This window comes from Psammomys obesus, unplaced genomic scaffold (assembly GCF_907164565.1).
Source record: "Psammomys obesus unplaced genomic scaffold, mPsaObe1.curated_primary_1811, whole genome shotgun sequence".
In the NCBI taxonomy this organism is placed as follows: Eukaryota; Metazoa; Chordata; class Mammalia; order Rodentia; family Muridae; genus Psammomys; species Psammomys obesus.
In genome coordinates this window covers 14392220-14409145 of record NW_026585504.1, presented here as the reverse complement: position 1 = coordinate 14409145, position 16926 = coordinate 14392220, and the positions used below count along the sequence as shown (strand labels likewise).

The 16926-nt window shown below is 45.3% G+C and overlaps 1 protein-coding gene across 1 annotated transcript in view; it reads left to right on the top strand.

The window, feature by feature from the left end:
- Wdr76 (WD repeat domain 76) overlaps positions 1-16926 on the top strand; it is a 37735-nt gene that overhangs the window by 2586 nt on the left and 18223 nt on the right. The window contains exons 2-5 of the mRNA XM_055624770.1: positions 1083-1466; positions 11219-11311; positions 12252-12307; positions 16662-16782. Coding sequence (XP_055480745.1) covers positions 1311-1466; positions 11219-11311; positions 12252-12307; positions 16662-16782 — 426 coding nt within the window. The 5' untranslated portion in view covers positions 1083-1310. The remainder of the gene's footprint in view (positions 1-1082; positions 1467-11218; positions 11312-12251; positions 12308-16661; positions 16783-16926) is intronic.

Genomic DNA, 16926 nt, shown 5'->3' with positions numbered 1-16926 from the left:
AAGGTCAGCTGCAGGTTTGTGCAGACGGGTGGACGGCCGCGAGGGATTCAGAACAAAAAAGGCGCCCAAAAGGCGGACGGCACCCGGCGTAGTCTTCCGGCGTAGTCTTTGATCCCAGCTTTTGAGAGGCAGAGGCAGGAGGATCTCTGTGAGTTCGAGGACACCCTGCTTCGGCAAGGTGAATTCCAGCACAGCCGAGGCTGTTAAACCTAGAAACAGTAAACCCACATACACAAAAAAGGGCTTTTGGCCCAGGTAGTCCAGGCCGGTCTTCCTTGGGGGCCGCGGAGGCGCCTCCCACAGGCCCGCCCACATCACGCGAGGGCCGGTCTAATCTTCCCCTTGGTTCCGGCCGAAGAGCTCCGCAGCTCAGAGGCAGAAAGATGTCTGGGGCCTGCGCCGAGGCCGAGGCGGGCCAACAGTGTGCCCAGGTGCAGGTGAGACCCGACTCGGCCTGGGAGGGGTCTGCTAGACGCTGGCACCTGGCGCCAAAGAAAAGCCGTGGGCCCTGCCCATTTGTTTTTCTTTAAAGAAGATTAGGTCCTTAAGCGTTGAGGAAAATTTCCTACCAGCTCCAGGAGTAACTCCAGAAGTAGATTCGCCTTTAATCGCATCACTCTGGAGGCGGAAGCAGGTAGAACTCTCTGAGTTCGAGGCCAGCCTGGTCTGCATAGTGAGTTCTAGGCCAGCCAGTGCTGGGTAGTGAGGTTCTCCTCCCCGCCAAAACAAAAAACAACCTCAAACCTGTAGGGTTGACTTGGGACTTTTTCCCCCTGGCTCCCTGCCTTTGCTTTGCAGGAGTTACTGTCAGCTTTAAGCAATTACAGCTAACCTGAATCTGACCTTTGGCGTGCTCACCTCAGTTACAGACTTAGGTAGAACAAATTTGCCTTCAGTAATTTTATTCAGTTAAGTATTCAGATTTTGGAGGAGGGAAAAAGTTTACCAACAGGCTATCATTGTGAATCGTGTTGCTATGAAGGAGGAGTCAGATTTATTTACAAAGATCTGCTTAGTGTCTTGTAAGGAAGAACATAGGATCTGGTATTCCTAACACTTTTTTCCTTTATTGCCCCAAATAGGTGAACGAATATAAAGAAAATGAAAATATTGCTTATACTTCTTTGAGACCAATACAGACTACAACTTTAGGGAAAACAGCTAAGGTTTATCTTTCCCCATTTTCGCTCAGCAATTCCAAGCTAGGCCTATTTAAGTTGTCCGAATCCCCGGTGGAAAAGAGTTCTAGTAATGCAGTGTGTAAGAAGACCAGCCTGAAGAAAGCTTGCAGAACCGTTTTAACTCCAAAGATGAAGGCCTTATCCTCCAAGGCAGAATCCGGTCTGCTGAAACTGTCCTCGGAAGCTTATCCTCAGAGTACCAAGCTGGAGCACAGGAGCACGTCAGACTCAGGGCCTCTTGGTGCGGACGTGCACAGCAGCGACGAGGACAGCGCCCCAGGCCTGGTAAGACCTGATTTGTACTTCTCCTCTCAGTTCTGAAAGCTAACTCGGTAAGGAACCGCCAGCAAAATGTTTTTATCATCTATTGTAAATTTAAAATAAAAGTCTTGTATATGTATATGCTTGTGTGTGTCTGCACACGGGGCTGTGTGCATGGATGTGCCCTGGCACCAGTGTGGAGCTCAGAGGAAGCAAAATCAGATTCTCAGGTATGACGCAGGCACCTTTACCTGATGAGTTGTCTTGAGAGCCTTTGTTTGTTTGTTTGTTTTTGTTTTGTTTTTTTTTCAAGACAGGGTTTCTCTGTGTAGCCCTGGCTGTCCTGGAATTCGCTCTGTAGACCAGGCTGGCTTCAAGCTCAAGAGATCCACCTGCCTCTGCCTCCTGAGTGCTGGGATTAAAGGCAAGTGCCTTTTTTGAGACAGGATCTTGTTACGTAGCCCAGGTTAGCCTCCAACTTGCAGTCTTCTTGAAAAGTCTTGTAAATGTTGGGATCACAGGTGTATGCCACCATGTCTGGCTGGAAAATTAATTAAAAAGATTTTTATGAGATCAGGTTTTACTATGGAGCAAAGGCTGGCCTGGAACTTGCTTTGTGATGGGACTGGACTCTTCCTCCCAAGTGCTGGAATTAAAAGCCTATACCACCTCACCTGGTTGTTGCAATAGTTTCTTCTTTTTTTGATTTTTTGAGACATGGTTTCTCTGTGTAACCCTGAACTCACTGTGTAGACCAGGGTGGCCTTGAATTCATGGAGATCCGCCTGCCTCTGCTTCCTGAGTGATGGGATTAAAGGCATACCCCACCCTTTTATAATTGCTTAACAGGCAGCAATACTTTTGGTCTGGGACTGTGCTTTAAGAACTGTTGGATTAGATTATGTCTTAAACTAAGACTGATGGATATATGAGCTTAACAAAAAGCTGCTTTTTGCTTAAGTGTAATGAGCAAAAAACTACAGCAGTAGAGATGTTTAAGCAGTGTTATGAACGCCTAAAATAATTAAAAAAAAAAAAGACAAAGTGTAAGATGCTGCATTTATTTATCTTTTTTTGTGGTGCTCGGAACAGCACCTAGAGGCTCCCAGTGCTAGGGAAAGCACTGTACTACTGACGGGCTTCCAGCCCCCTTTTTCACTTTCTGTTTTGAGGCAGGGTCTTACTAAGTTGCCCAGGTTGGCTACAGAACTCTTGATCGTTTTGTGTGTCTGTATTAGCTGGGATTACAGCCCTGAACCACTGGGCCAGGCTAAGATAACATTGTAATCATACAGTTCACTAGTTTCTTCCCTTTTCATGAGCAGCGCTATTTTTATTTTTATTTTTATTTTTTATTGTTTGGGGGATTAAACCTAAGGTTATGCGTGTTATACAAGCTCTGAGCATCTGGAGTAGGGTGACTAAGGCTTTGCCATGCTTTAGAAGAATTTAGTCTTCAGCTTCTTCCCTTCCCTCATATTATCTAGAATTGCCTTGGACTGCAAGTATAGAATTTTGTTTTATTTTCTGGGAAAATTTGTTAAAGTAACTTTTATTCACTTGAGTAGTTGTCAGCTTGAGGCTTACTGCCTCCGTCTGCTAAGCCAGGCCTAGTCCTGGAATCTTCTAGCCTCCGTACAATCTACCCTAGGCTTAGAATGTTTTCAGCCTCTGAGATTTACTGCTGAATAAGCTCACTCTTTTTTAGCTCTTCCTGAACTCTGGCTGGTTCAAACTCCTCGGCCAAGCTGGCTGATTCCAACTGGCTTTTCTTAGCTTCTGACTGAATTGCTCTGCTTGGCCTCATACTAACTTTGGGAATCTATTCTAGTCTTCTGATTCCTGTTCTTTCTCTGGCTTGTTCTCTCTCTGCAACCTGTCTCTGTAAACTGTTGTGATAAAACTGCTTCCTCCTTTTCTCCCTCAGTGCTGCTCTCTTAAGTCCTCTTTTTCCTGTCTCTTCTGGTGAGAGTTGGGCATTTCCTATCTCTGACTAATTCTGTCATATCTTTCTCTGATTTGTCATTTTGTCTGCCTCTCAATGAGATATCACTTTCAAACATGGGTGCTTCCTTCTACAAACTGACTTTATCTTTATTGTTTGGCATTAAAGGTGTATACTGAGGGTATGTCTGCATTCCAGCCAGAGTAGACATGTTGCTGGATTAAAAATCCCTCTACAAAAATTTGTGACTTTCGTTTTCCAGCCTTTCTACATTCTATTAAATATTTCACCTTATAAAGAATTGGCCACCTCTTCTCTCTTCTTGCCATTCTTCCAGCAGGACTTCATTTAGTAGCTCAGGCTAGCCTGGAACTCACTGTGTAGCCCAGGCTATTCTCAAACTTCTGAGATTCTCTTGGCCCCATGCATCACTTTATAAGGAATTTCTTGGGCCGGGGGATAAATAGCTCAGCTGTGGAATGCTTGCCTAGCAAATGAGAGGCATCAGGTAACAAAATAAAAAAAAACAAACAAACCCTAAAACCAATAAAAATGATCCGAAGTTTGGTTTGATGGTTGTAAGCTACCATGTGGTTACTGAGAATTGAACTCAGGACCTCTGGAAGAAGAACCAGTGCTCTTAACCCCTGAGCCATCTCTCCAGCCCTCAGGTCCCTGCACTTTCAAGATAGAAGGAGGAAGACCGATGCAAGTTCAGTGTTGGTCTGGTCTACATAGTGAACCCTAGACCAGCCAGCGCTACAAGTGAGATTGAAAAAAACAAAAAACCTCAACCTCAGAAAAAATTTCTCCGTGGCTGGTGATACTGCTCAGGGGGCTGAGGGTGAGTTTGCTCCCCAGGGCTTACAATTGGGAAAGAGAGCTGACTCCTGAAAGTTATACCCTGAGACTTCCACATGTATGCACACACACATACACACAAATAAATGAATGCAATAAAAAGACCTTCTCAGCAGCTGAGTATTTATCTATTTATTTATTTTAGAGGCAGGTCTTAGGTATTATTCCAGAGTCAGACCTCCCCTCTTTTTTTTTTTTTTTGAAATCATTTAGTTTTATTTTATGTTACATTGGTGTTTTGCTTGCATATGTGTCTGTGTGTGGGTGTTGGGTTCTCTGGAACTGGAGTTAGAGACAGTTGTGAGCTGCCATGTGAGTGCTGGGATTTGAACCTGGGTCCTGTGGAAGAGCAGCCAATGGTTTTAACTGCTGAGCCATTTTTTTTTTTTTCTAGCCCCTCAGCCCCTTTTTGAAGCCAAGGATGATGTTTAGTTGCTGAGGCGTCTCTCCAGCATACTCTGGTCCTCTGGCCTATCTCCTTCGGCTGAGCTCACACCTGGCTTATGTTGTCTGAGCGTTGAGCCCAGGGCTCATACCACGTGAACACTCCACCAACAGAACTACAGTTTTAGTTCCTAGTTTTTGTTTTTGTTTATTATTATTTATTTATTTTTGTTTTTCAACTCAGGGTTTCTCTGTGTAGCCCTGGATATCCTGGAACTCACTCTGTAGACTAGGCTGGCCTTAAACTCTGGGATCCACCTCCTTGAGGGCTAGAACTAAAGCTACCATGCCTATTATGTTTTTGTTTGTTTGTTTTTTAAAATTAAATTTTTTTTTTTTTAGAGCTGGGTGGTGGTGGGCAACACCTTTCATTTTAGCACTTGGGAGATAGAGGTAGGTGAATCTATGAGTTCGAGGTCAGCCTGATCTACAGAGTTCCAGAACAGTAAGGGTTACATAGAGAAACCTTGTTTTGAAAACAAAAACAAAACAACATCAAAAAAATTGGAGCTAGGTCTCAGCACAGGCTGGCCTCAAGCTCCTTGGGGTGGGTAAGGTGGTACATATTACCTCATTACTCAGTAGGCAGGTGGGTCTTTGTGTGTTTGAGGCCAGGACATCTCAAAAACAAACAGGCAAACACCCACACTCTGGTTTAGCTGAGGACGACTCTGAAACTGATTTTCCTGCCTCTTCCTCCTACGTGTTGGGATTATAAGTGTGTGTCACCACACCCTGGCTGCAGGTGACATTTTAAAAAGTTTTCAGTAACCCCAAGTTACAGAAAAGCTGCAAATGAGAGACTAACTCGGGAGGCTGAGGCAAGAGGATCACCAGTTTCAGGCTGGCCTGGCCGTGGGTCTCCAGAACAGACGTGTAAGCAATTAGTGTTTGTCACTTAGTTCATCCTCATGTTAAGGAGAAACTGATCTGTGACAGTTCCTCAGCCTGTCCTGAACACTTGGAAGACCCTGCACCATTATTCTGGATAATGTCTCGCAATCCGAGATGCCTAGTGTTTTCTCGAGGTTAGATTATGATTTTTCTTTCTCTCTGTTGTTGCGGTGTCTTGGGACGGTAGACTTGCACGTCTACTACTGGTTTTTTTTTCCCCCCTCCCAGGACAGGGCTTTATTTACCGTGGAATCTCGTGCGCGGCCACGCTACTTCCGGTTCGGCTCCTTCCGGGAAGCCACAGTCACAATGGGCCCCGGGAAAAACATACTTACGAACCCGCTGAAAACAAAGAATCCCACGGGTGTCCGTGTCGCTCGTGGGGAGAGGGCGGGGTCATCCAGCCCACAGCAGGACCCTTGGGAGGAAGGTGTGTCCTGTCTGCGCAGGCGCAGTGCTGGCCTTGTGGTCTGGTTTTGGTTTTTCTGTGACAGGGTTTCCCTGTGTAGCCTTGGCCGTCCTGTACGCACATTCCAGCATTCCAGGAAGCTGACACAGGAGGAATGGGAAGCTAGCCTGGGCTAAAGAGTGAGCCTCTCTCTTTAAAGTGCCCCCTCCAAGGGGTGAAGGTGGTATTTTGTGAGAGCCAGCATAGAAACCACTTCATGTGAGTTCACTTACTTTAAAATTTCTACTCGTGTACCTGCGCGCATGTAGGCCATGGGTGCTGGTGTCTGAGGATCCCGGAAGGTGTGAGGTCTCCCGGAGCTGGAGTTCCGAGCTGCTCTGTGTGGATGCTTGCAAACTAAGCTGATGGCCTCTGGAAGAGTAGCAAGTGCAGTGTCCCTAACTGCTAGGCCATCCTGCAGCCTAGTTTAAAAAATAGAAAAGAAAAATAATTTTTAAAAAGTTCAGGTTAGACTATGTAGTAACGGGTTTTAGCGTTCATATCGTCGTACATAGTTCTTATACATCGTCCTCATTCCCCTCTCCTATTCTCCCTCATGTCTGCCCCGACACAGCTGTTTCTTTTTTTTTTTTTTTTTTTGGCAGTTACTTTCGCTCTGCTTCTCTGCGTTCTCATTGACTTGATTCCATTATCCTGGCTAGTCTCTCTCTCTCTCTCCCTCTCTCTTTTCAAGACAGGGTTTCTCTGTGTAGCCTTAGTTGTCCTGGACTCGTTTTGTAGACCAGGCTGGCCTTAAACTCGCAGGGATCTGCCTGCCTCTGCCTCCGTGAGTGCTGGGATTAAAGGTGTGTGCCACCATGCCCGGCTTATTTACCATCTCCTGAAAGATGTTTTTCTCTCCTCTCATGATCCCCTTTCTAGTTTTGTGACCTAATAACTCACCTGTGTGTGTCCCTGTGCTGTGCATATGTGTGAAGGTGCTCTCACCACGTGGTTGTGTGTGGGGGCCAGAGGATGTCTTCGCTGCATAACCTCTTTGTATTTATTTATTTTGAAGACAGAATCTCTTGCTGAACCTAAAACTCAGCTGCTTGGTTAGCCTGGCTGGCCAGTGAGCCTCCCCGGGGTCTGCGAGTCTCCACTGTCCACCTGGGTGGGTGGGGGGCGTGTTAAGGACTGTGCTGTCGTGCCTGACTGTGTGGTGCTGGGGTCTGAACCGAGGTCCTCATGCTTCCGTAGCCACCGCTATACCCACTAAGTCATGTCTAGTCCTCAGATACTTTTAACTTTAGTTGTACAAGACCATCCTTAGAGCCAGGCTGCTCTCACTCTGAAGCATTCAGCTGCGCCTGCCTGAAAGAGAGACTCCCAGCTGGCCCTGCTGGCTCTTTAGTCACAGCCCCTTCCAGTCGCCTGCTGTGTGCAGCCTTACCTGCGAGGCTTCTGGGAGGGTCCTACCTGCTGGGTAAAGGCAGGGGAGCACACACTCCTGTCAGTAACTCCCCCCCCCCCCCCCCCCCCCTGGAAGGAAGCTCAGTAAGCTCACTGCTCCCCAGAGTGAACTGTGGTGGGATTTGGGTAAATGTTTGTAAAATAATAGAAAACCTTTTTTTTTTTTTTTTCCTGTTACTCATTCTGGCTCCCAAATGATTGGCACAGAGCTATTAGATTCATTAATAAGCTTTAGAGCGCCACAGCTGGGCAGGGGTTCATCTCTTATGCTAGTATGCCTACTTCCCAGCCACATGGCCTTCTGCTTGTCCTCTCAGTCTCGCCTTGGCCCTCTGCAGGATCTCTCTGTCCTCATGGCAGCCTCCTCCTCAACCTTCCTTTTCTCCCTCCTCCGAGGCAGTTGACTGGCCTCTGAAGTCCTGCCTCCTCTCCTCTCTGAATAGCTGATTAGCTTTTTTATTAACTATTCAGGGTTAATTGGGAAGCAGTGTTCCCACAACCTTGAGACAGGAAATACTTCAACGTTTATGACGGTGCTCATGTCAGGACTGCAACCAGATCTCCAAGCACAGAATTCAGCATCTGAGTTCGTAGTGTACAAGCTCATCCCCCAAGAGATGTTGCTTATGCTCTCCTAGGAAAAGAATCTTAGCGACAGTGATACAGATTAAGTTTTTTTCCTTTTAGATGGATTTTACTGTTAACGTTGTGAGTGTTTTGCCTGCATGCATGTATGTATGTGCACCACGTGCGTGCTTGGTGCTTGTGGAAGTCAGAAGAGGATGCTCAGGGCCTCTGGAATTGTTGTACACATAGGTTGAGCCACCATGTAGAGGCCAAGTACTGAACTCAGGACTTCTGCATTAGCAGCAAGTGATCTCTCTCACCGTGACCTCTCTCCAGCTTCATCTTACACTCTTTAATTATGTGAATAGGTGAGTGTAGGGGTGGGGCATGCGCTCTAGGAGGCTAGATGACTTGAGATTTCCTGGAGCTAGAGAGCCCCAAGAACCTCCTGGCAAGGGTGTTGAGGTCCCAACTCAGGTCCTCTGCAAGAGCAGTGAGGCCAGAGGACAACTTATGGGAGCTGGTTTGCCTTCTACCTGTGGGGGCTCAGTTAGGCTTGGTAGGCAGGAGGATCCAAAGTTAAAGGTCATTCTTGGCCATACACCAGGTTCAAGCCCAGCCTGGGATTCCTGAAACCCTGTCTTGGGCAGGAGGGAAGGCTCAGCGGGTAAAAACACTGTTTTTCTGGAGGACCCAGGTTCAATTTCCAGCACCCACATGGCAGCTCACACTTGTCTGTAACTCCATTTTCAGGACTCTGACACCATCACACAGACACACATATAGGTAAAACACTAATGAACATAAAATAAAAATAATGTATATATACATATTAAAAAGAAACTGTGTCTCAACAAAACCAGACAAGGTGATGACAAATACAAACATTCCAGTTTCACTTTGAGAAGATTATTTATTATGGCCAAAGCAATAAGTGCTCATATGTGTTAAGTAAGACAATCCCACACGTGTGTGTGTGTGTGTGTGTGTGTGTGTACGTACGTACGTACGTATGTGTACGTACATACATACATAATTCGATTTTGTTTTCGTTTTCTTGAGACAGGGTTTCTCTGTGTCGTGCTGGCTGTCCTGGAACTCAGTTCTCAAACTCCGAGATCCACCTGCCTCTCCTAGGATCAAAGGCATCCACCACTACTCAGCTCCTCACAGAATTCTAATTTTTTATCTTTTGGCTTTTTGAGACAGGGTTTCCCTGTGTAGCCTCGCCTGGCCTGGACTTGCTCTGTAGACCAGGCTGGCCTCGAAGTCAGAGATCCACCTGCCTCTGCCTCCTGAGTGCTGGGATCACAGGTGTGCGCCGCTGCACCTGGTTTGTGATTCTATTTTTAAGCACAGATGTTTACAAAAACAAGGCAGCTAGCACGGTGCTGCTTGTCATTCCCGCTTCCCATGTCCTTTAAAAATTTGGCCCAGTGAAGGGTACTATTTGCTAAGGTGATAACCAGGACTCTGTCAAGCTGAATTCTGACCTTCCGATGTGCACACCCAAACACATGCATACACACAATAAATGCATTTAAAGATGTGATAATAACGATAGTAAACCCCTCAATCCTCAGACTGAACCCCGATCTAGTTAGACTAGATCTTAAGGATAGCTTAGACATCGGTGCTTAAAATCTTCACATTGATTAAGTAATTTGTTTGTGGAGGGGAAGGTGGGTGGAGCAGCTGTACATGCTTGCCGTGGTCTGTGTGTGGTCAGAGCACAGCTTGCTGGAGATGGTTTCCCTTCCACCATCTGGGTCCCAGGAACTGAACTCGGGTCACCAGGCTTGGTGGCAGGTGCTTTTGTTTTGACTGCTGAGCTATCTAGCCCTCCTGATTTTGGATTTTGAGAAAAAGTTTCATGAAGCCCAAGCTGACTTTGAACTCCTGATTCTCTTACCAGGATCTCAGGCGTGTGTCACTATGCCTGGCTTTCCTGTGGTGTTTGGATTGGATCCAGGGCCTTGAATGTGCTAAATACTTGCCTTTCCCACTGAGCTAATCTTCCTAGGACCTAATCTTTCTGTAGAAATGTCTCCATTTCTTGTTTCTGGAGACAGGGTCTCATATCCTAGGCTGGGCTTGAATCTGGTATATGACTGAGAGTAACTATGAACCTCCGGTCTTCTTGTCTCTACTTCCCAAGTGCTAAGATTATGCTTAGCTTTTTGCAGTGCATGGGACTGAACCCAAGACTTTGTTCTAGACAAGCAAAGTTCTAGATAAAGTGAGCTCTGTTTTAGCCCGTGTTGGCCTCTAGCTCACAATCCCACTACCTTTTCTTCCTGAGGAATTGCGGTCAGAAGGCTGGAGAGATGGCTCAGAGGTTAAGAGCACTCGCTGCTCTCCCAGAGGTCCTGAGTTCAATTCCCAGCACCCACATGGTGGCTCACAGGGTGCCCTCTTCCGCCCTGCAGGCGTACATGCAGACACAACATTGTACACATAATCAATCAATAAATCCTAAAAAATAAAAATAAAAAAAAATAACCAAAAAAGCCCAGCTAGCTCAGAATGTTTTGTGTGTGGTTTATACATATGTGTGTCCAGGTTCCGTGTATCTTTGTGTGGGGGTCAGAAGCTAACATTGCGTGGCTCTCCCTATAGCCCTTCACCTTACTTTTCGAGACAAGGTCTCACTGAACGTGGAGCTCACTGATGTCTACACTGGCTGCCACTGAGCCCCAGGAATCCTGTCTTTGCCATCCAGGCATGTATTTATTTACTTGGGTGTGTTTAATTTACTGTAAAAGTAACTTTTGTTTGCTAGGGAATAGTTTGCCATAAGGACACGGCATATTAGGTTACCTTTATTTATTTATTTTTTTCCTTGAGACATAGGCCCTAGCTGTCCTGGAACTCACAGTGTAGACTTGGTCTCCAACTCAGAGAGCTGTCGGCCTCTGCCTCAAGTGCTAGGACCGAAGGTGCATGTCACCATGCCAGGCAGGCTACTTGTTTTTTAACTGGAAAGCCATACAGTTGTCCCAAACTCAGATTCTCTTACTATCCAGTCCAGCAAAGATTATGGGCTGTCTGTTAAGATGATATGAAATAATCAGCGTCTGTGTGCGCTGTGAAGGGAGGTGTCTGGGCAGAGAATGAAGTATCTGCTTTTGTGTGTTGCTCTTGCTATTAATGTGTGAAGTAACAGATTTTGTTTTTTTTGGGGGGGGGGAATGCATTTTCTAGGATGACTTTTCAACATTGTCACCTTATGAGAGGAAGAGATTGAAGAACATCAGAGAAAATGCAAACTTTTTTGCCTCCCTTCAGTTATCAGAGGTATGTATGAGGTTTGTAATGAAAACCAAGATGAGGTAACTAGATAATTTTCCATAGTGTCAAATGAGGGAAGGCAAAATTCAAGCAACGTTTGACATAAGGTCGGTAGGTTTGTGGTCATTGTCCTCTTCCTCCTCCTTTGGGACAGTCTCCCTGGAACTCACCGTGTAGACCGGGCTGGTTTTGAATTTACAGACATGTCTGCCCCTGCCTCCTGAGTGCTGGGCTTAAAGGCATGCACCACCACGCTCAGCTGCTTGTTTTTCTTTGTATGTCCTGGTAAGACACTTCTGTGAGCCAGAAGTCAGTTCCATCCTGTACCCGTATGGGTCCCGGAGACTGACCTCAGGTCACCAGGCTTGGCAAATGTTTTTATGGATGAAGCCATTTCACTGGCTCGTTCTTTGTTTTGTTTTGTTTTGTTTTGTTTTGTTTTGTTTTGTTTTTTGAGGCAATCTTGCCATGTAGCCAGGCTGGTCTTGAACTTATCACATTTGTCTTACTTGAGCCTCCTGAATGTTGGGAGTATAGAGAGGTGTGAGCCACCTCACTTTGCTTATTAGTTTTTTTCAAGTTCTTTTTACAGTGTTGTGAATGATACCAAGCCGGTGCAGGCGGGGCAAACGCTGTGCTACTGAGCCGTGCTGCCTGCCCTGTAATAGTATGTTTGATTAAATACTGTCTTTAATCATATAAACTGGTAAACAGCTTGCTTGGCTCAAGGTACCAGAATGCCAGTATATTAGATGGTGTGACATACTTGCTTTTATTATTGATGTATTTATCGGCTACAGAGAGTAAGTATCACATCATAAAAATTTGTATTTCCTAAATCTAGATAAGAGGTAGCAGATACTTAATATTTTAATGGATAAACAGTGTAGTTATATGATAGCATTTTTATGTGCATATATATATATATATTCTGTGTGCTTTTCAGTCAGCTGCAAGGCTCCGTGGAATGATAAAGAAGAGACAGCCACCTGAGTCAAAGAGGTAAAAAAAAAAAAAAATGTGCTTAACATTGGCTAGACCTTGATAATTTGCTGAGGATTTAAATCTGAGTCAAGGTATCCCAGGCTTGCCTCAAGCTTCTTACGGACTTCCACGTCTCAAGTGCTGGCATAGTGGGCATACGGTACCATGCCTACCTTGCACATTTTACTGTTAGCAGAGATTGGTGACTTCTTCTGAGTCTGAAGGTTTTGGCACGTAAGTGTTGTAAAGGCAGAGGTATCAGGTTGGGAGTATGGCAGTTGTAAAATACAGAGAACAGAGCCTTTGGAATTGAACAAATCTTGGGCTGCAGCAATGGCTGAGTAGTTAACAGCACTTCCAGAGGACCTGGGTCTGGTTCCCAGCACCCTCAGGGGAGCTTTCGACTGTCTGAAACTTAGTTCCAGGGTATTTAATGCTCTCTGCTGGCCTCTGAGGACTCCAGCATACATGTGCATATAGACTCACGCAGGCACTCACACATATGTATTAAAAAGTAATAAATAGAATCTTAATTTGTTTTTGAGACAGGGTTTCTCTGTGTACCTCTGGCTGTCCTAGAACTTGCTCTGTAGACCACACAGAGATCTGCCTGTCTGCCTCCCCAGTGCTGGGATCAAAGGTGCCGTCATGCCTGGACCATAAATAAAATCTTTAAAACAGTTTAACAAGCTGGCCAGTAATGTCACACACCAAACAAACAAACAAACAACAAAAAACAACTAACCCAATAAAACCAAACCAAACCAAAAACAATTTAACAAGTGACTAGAGAGATGGCTCAGTTGTTAAGAGCACTGACTGCTCTTCCAGAGGTCCCAGTACCCACACTGTGGCTGACAAGTGTCTGTAACTCCAGTTCCAGGGGACCTGACACCCTCAAATAGATATACATCCAGATAAAACACCATGTACATTTAGAAAATAGTTAACACATTTGACTTTAAGCTGGCTGGTGGTGGCGGCGCATGCCTTCAATCCCAGGAGGCAGGCAGAGAGGCAGAGGCCGGCAGATCTCTGTGAGTTTGGGCCAGCCTGGTCTACAAAGACAGTCCAGGACAGCCAGTGCTGCACAGAGAACCCTGTTTTAAAAAACCAAATTTGACTTTCAAGTATTTTCAATTCCGGCGATCAAACCTAGGCTTAGAGCCCGCCGTGCAAGTGCTTAACCATTGAACTATCCTCCCAGCTCCTGGCTCTGACTTTTGATAATTCAACCACTTTGAACTGTTGGACAGTTTATGTATATTTTCCTGCATTGGCATTATATGAATCCAGAGATTTGTTTGTTTATTTAGAGACATGGTTTCAGCTGGGCTTGTTGACACACACCTGTGATCCCAGCCCTTGGGAGGCAGAGGCAGACGGATCTCTTGAGTTTGAGGCCAGCCTGATCTATAAAGCGAGTCTAGGGCAGTCAAGGCTACACAGAGAAACCCTGTCTTGAAAAAACAAACAAACAAACAAACAAAAAAGAGAGATGGAAAATAGCCAGGATAAGATAATCAATTTATAAAGAAAGTAGAAAAGCAAGAGGAAATAACTGCAGGAAAAAAAAGAAACGGCTAGGGGTTGGGGGACCAAAAAAAACAAAAAGTAGAGACAAGGTTTCTTTATGTAGCTCTGGCTGTCCTGGAACTTACTTTGTATACCATGCTGTCCTTGAAATCAATGCCGCTGTCAATGCTGGGATTAAAGCATGGACTGCCATGCTGTTTGTTTGTTTGTTTTGGATGCTGTTTTTTAATTGTGCTAGAAATTGATCTTAGAGCATTAAGCATCACTGAGACCAAAAGGTTTAACATTAAAAACTATATATTATTATTGTTGTTGTTGTTTTTAGACAGGTTTGCTGCGTGTATTCCTGGTTGTCCTGGAACTCTCTGTAGACCAGACTGGCCTCAACTCAGATCCATTTGCCTCTGCCTCCTAAGTGCTGGGATTGAAGGTGTTTGCCACCAGCTCACCCCGTACCTTAAGTTGGCATGGAACATGCCATGTGACACAGGCTGCCTTGAGCTTATGAAAAGATACTTATGTTCAGCCCCTTGAGCTGCTTCACCCAGCGTTTTGGTGCTTATAATATGATGCTATTTTCATGATTTTCTGAGATTTTCTTTTAAAATTTCATTACATTTTATTTTGTGTTTATGGGTGTGTACGAGACAGGGCTTGTCTGTTTATGCTTGGCTGTCCTGGACTCATTTTGTAGACCAGGCTGGCCTCGAACTCACAGGGATCTGCCTGCCTCTGCTGCCCCAAGTACTGGGATTACAGGCGCATGCCACCAGGCCCAGCCCCCCAGATTGTTCTTTTAGGTGAAGTCCTGCCATGTAGCCTAGGTTAGCCTGGATCTCGCAGTGCTGCTCAGACTGGCCTCAAACTTGTGGTTCTCCTGCCTCCAAGTGGTCAGTGCTGGAATTACAGCACCTGCTGCCTGGTTTATAACGGCCAGGTTTTCATTATCGCCAAGAGTGCTTCTCTGAGCACTTCTGTTTTGCGAGGTGGCTGGGGTTGGAACCAGGGCCCTCACACATGGAGGTTGTATGAGCAGCGTGTAAGTTACTACACGTGCTTACTGATTATTTTTTAATACTGCTGGGAATGAGGTCTGGAACTTCATGTGTCTTAGGCATGTGCTCCACCACTGAGCTACACTATGAACCCTCTATGTTAGCTTTTGGAAGTAATGTAAGAGGCATCTCTTTCTTCAGCTTTCCTCCCCCTTTTCTTTGTTTATTCTTTTTTTGTTTTTGGACATTTTTTTTCAGTGAGTCAGTGGGTGTGTATGTGTTTATGTATTTGCAAGTGTGCTTGATGGCCAGGGGCAAGGGCTTTCTCACAGAGCTATGTCCTGTCATATTTCATTCTTTTATAGTTGCATATCTTATTAGATGCCATTTTTCTTTCCTATTTTAATTAAAGAATGTTATTTTAGACTTAGTTTCTTTATGTGTATGAATGTTTTGCCTGTGTGTATGTGTATGCAGCACATATGTGTTTGGTGCCTGAGGAGATCAGGAGGGTTTGAGTCCCCTGAGGCTGGGTTACGGGTGATTGTGAGCTGCCGTGTAGGTACTGGGAATTGAACCCAGGTCCTCTGCATGAATAAGTGCTCGTCGCCACTGAGCCATTTCTTCAGTTTCATTTTTTTTTTTCTTTTTCCTTGAGAGACGGTCTCCTACAACTGGGAGGTGATGGCCTATGCCTTTAATCATAGCCAGAACTGGGAACGCAGAGGCAGGTGGATCTCTGTGAGTTGGAGGCCAGCCTGGTCTACAAAGTGAGTTCCAGTCAGGCTTGCATAGAGAAACCCTGTCTTGGAAAAAAAAAAAAATGGTGAGAGAGGGTTCATTGTATGACAGGGTGTCCTGGAACTCACTATGTAGCTGAGGCTGGTTTTCAGACTGATGGAAATCCTCCTGTCTCTGTCTCTGTCTCTGAATTGCTGGGATTTTCAAGTGGGAGCCACTATGCATGGCATTTTTCTTTTTGTTTGTTTGTTTGTTTTATTTTATTTTTTTGAGGTAGAGTGTCTCTGTGTAGCCTTTCTCTGCCTCCTAAGTGCTGGGATTAAAGGTGTGCACCACCACCGCCTGGCACCGGGCATTATTCTATTGCTTACACATTATCCTCTTAGCTATCCTTTGCGTAATGGCTCTCAGGTCATTGTCTTAGCCCTTTTTGGTTTAGATTATTTTGAGACTCTTTTAAAATCAGTGCTGCCCAAGAGATCAGTGGTTAAGAAGACGGGACACTTACAGAATACTTGGGTTTGATTCCCTGCAGTTACACTGGGAGGCTTACCACTACCTGTAGCTCCAGTTCCAGGATTTCCAGCACCCTCTTCTGACCTGTGTGGGTACTGTATGTGTGTGCTTCACATACAAATAAGTACACTCCCCCTACACACACACACACACACACACACACACACACACACACACACACGCATGCACGCGTGCGCATACACACACACACACCAGTGCAGCTGTGTGTATTTATCTATACAGTATTGTATTTATCTATACAATGTATACCTCTGGCACACACTCCTAGATGTGCATTCCTTAAAATTACTAAATGTATGACTAGTGAGCCGGCTAAGTGGTCAAGGGCACGCTGTTCCTCTCGGGGCCTGGGCTTGGTTCCCAGCGGCCACAGCAGTGACTCAGTGGCACCTGTAACTCCAGTACCAGGTGAGTGACGCGTCCGGCCTCCTTGGGCACCAGTCACACACATCAACTCATACAGGCACACACATACAGACACAGAAATAAATTTGAGAGTATTTACAAAGTTACCAAATACATTTTTACTATCAGCGAGAAAACGTGAGTATTTCCTCCTCTAGAAAGAGGCCTAAGAAGAAAGAAAGCGAGATCGGATGTCGCCGGTCCATGCGGTTGTTGAAAGTGGAGCCGTTGGGAATTTCCTCACCATCAGCAGAACCAGCATTAGAAGAGGAAGGAATTGTAAGAAAAAGTGCAGATATGATATGTCTAGTGTAATCAAATACTGAAAAACGTGAGGTATCTGAAATTAGCATGGTGCTGCTTTGTTTTGTTCAGTTTTATTGACTTAATGCTTGGCTGTTGTTTGGTTTAATAAAGCTTTAG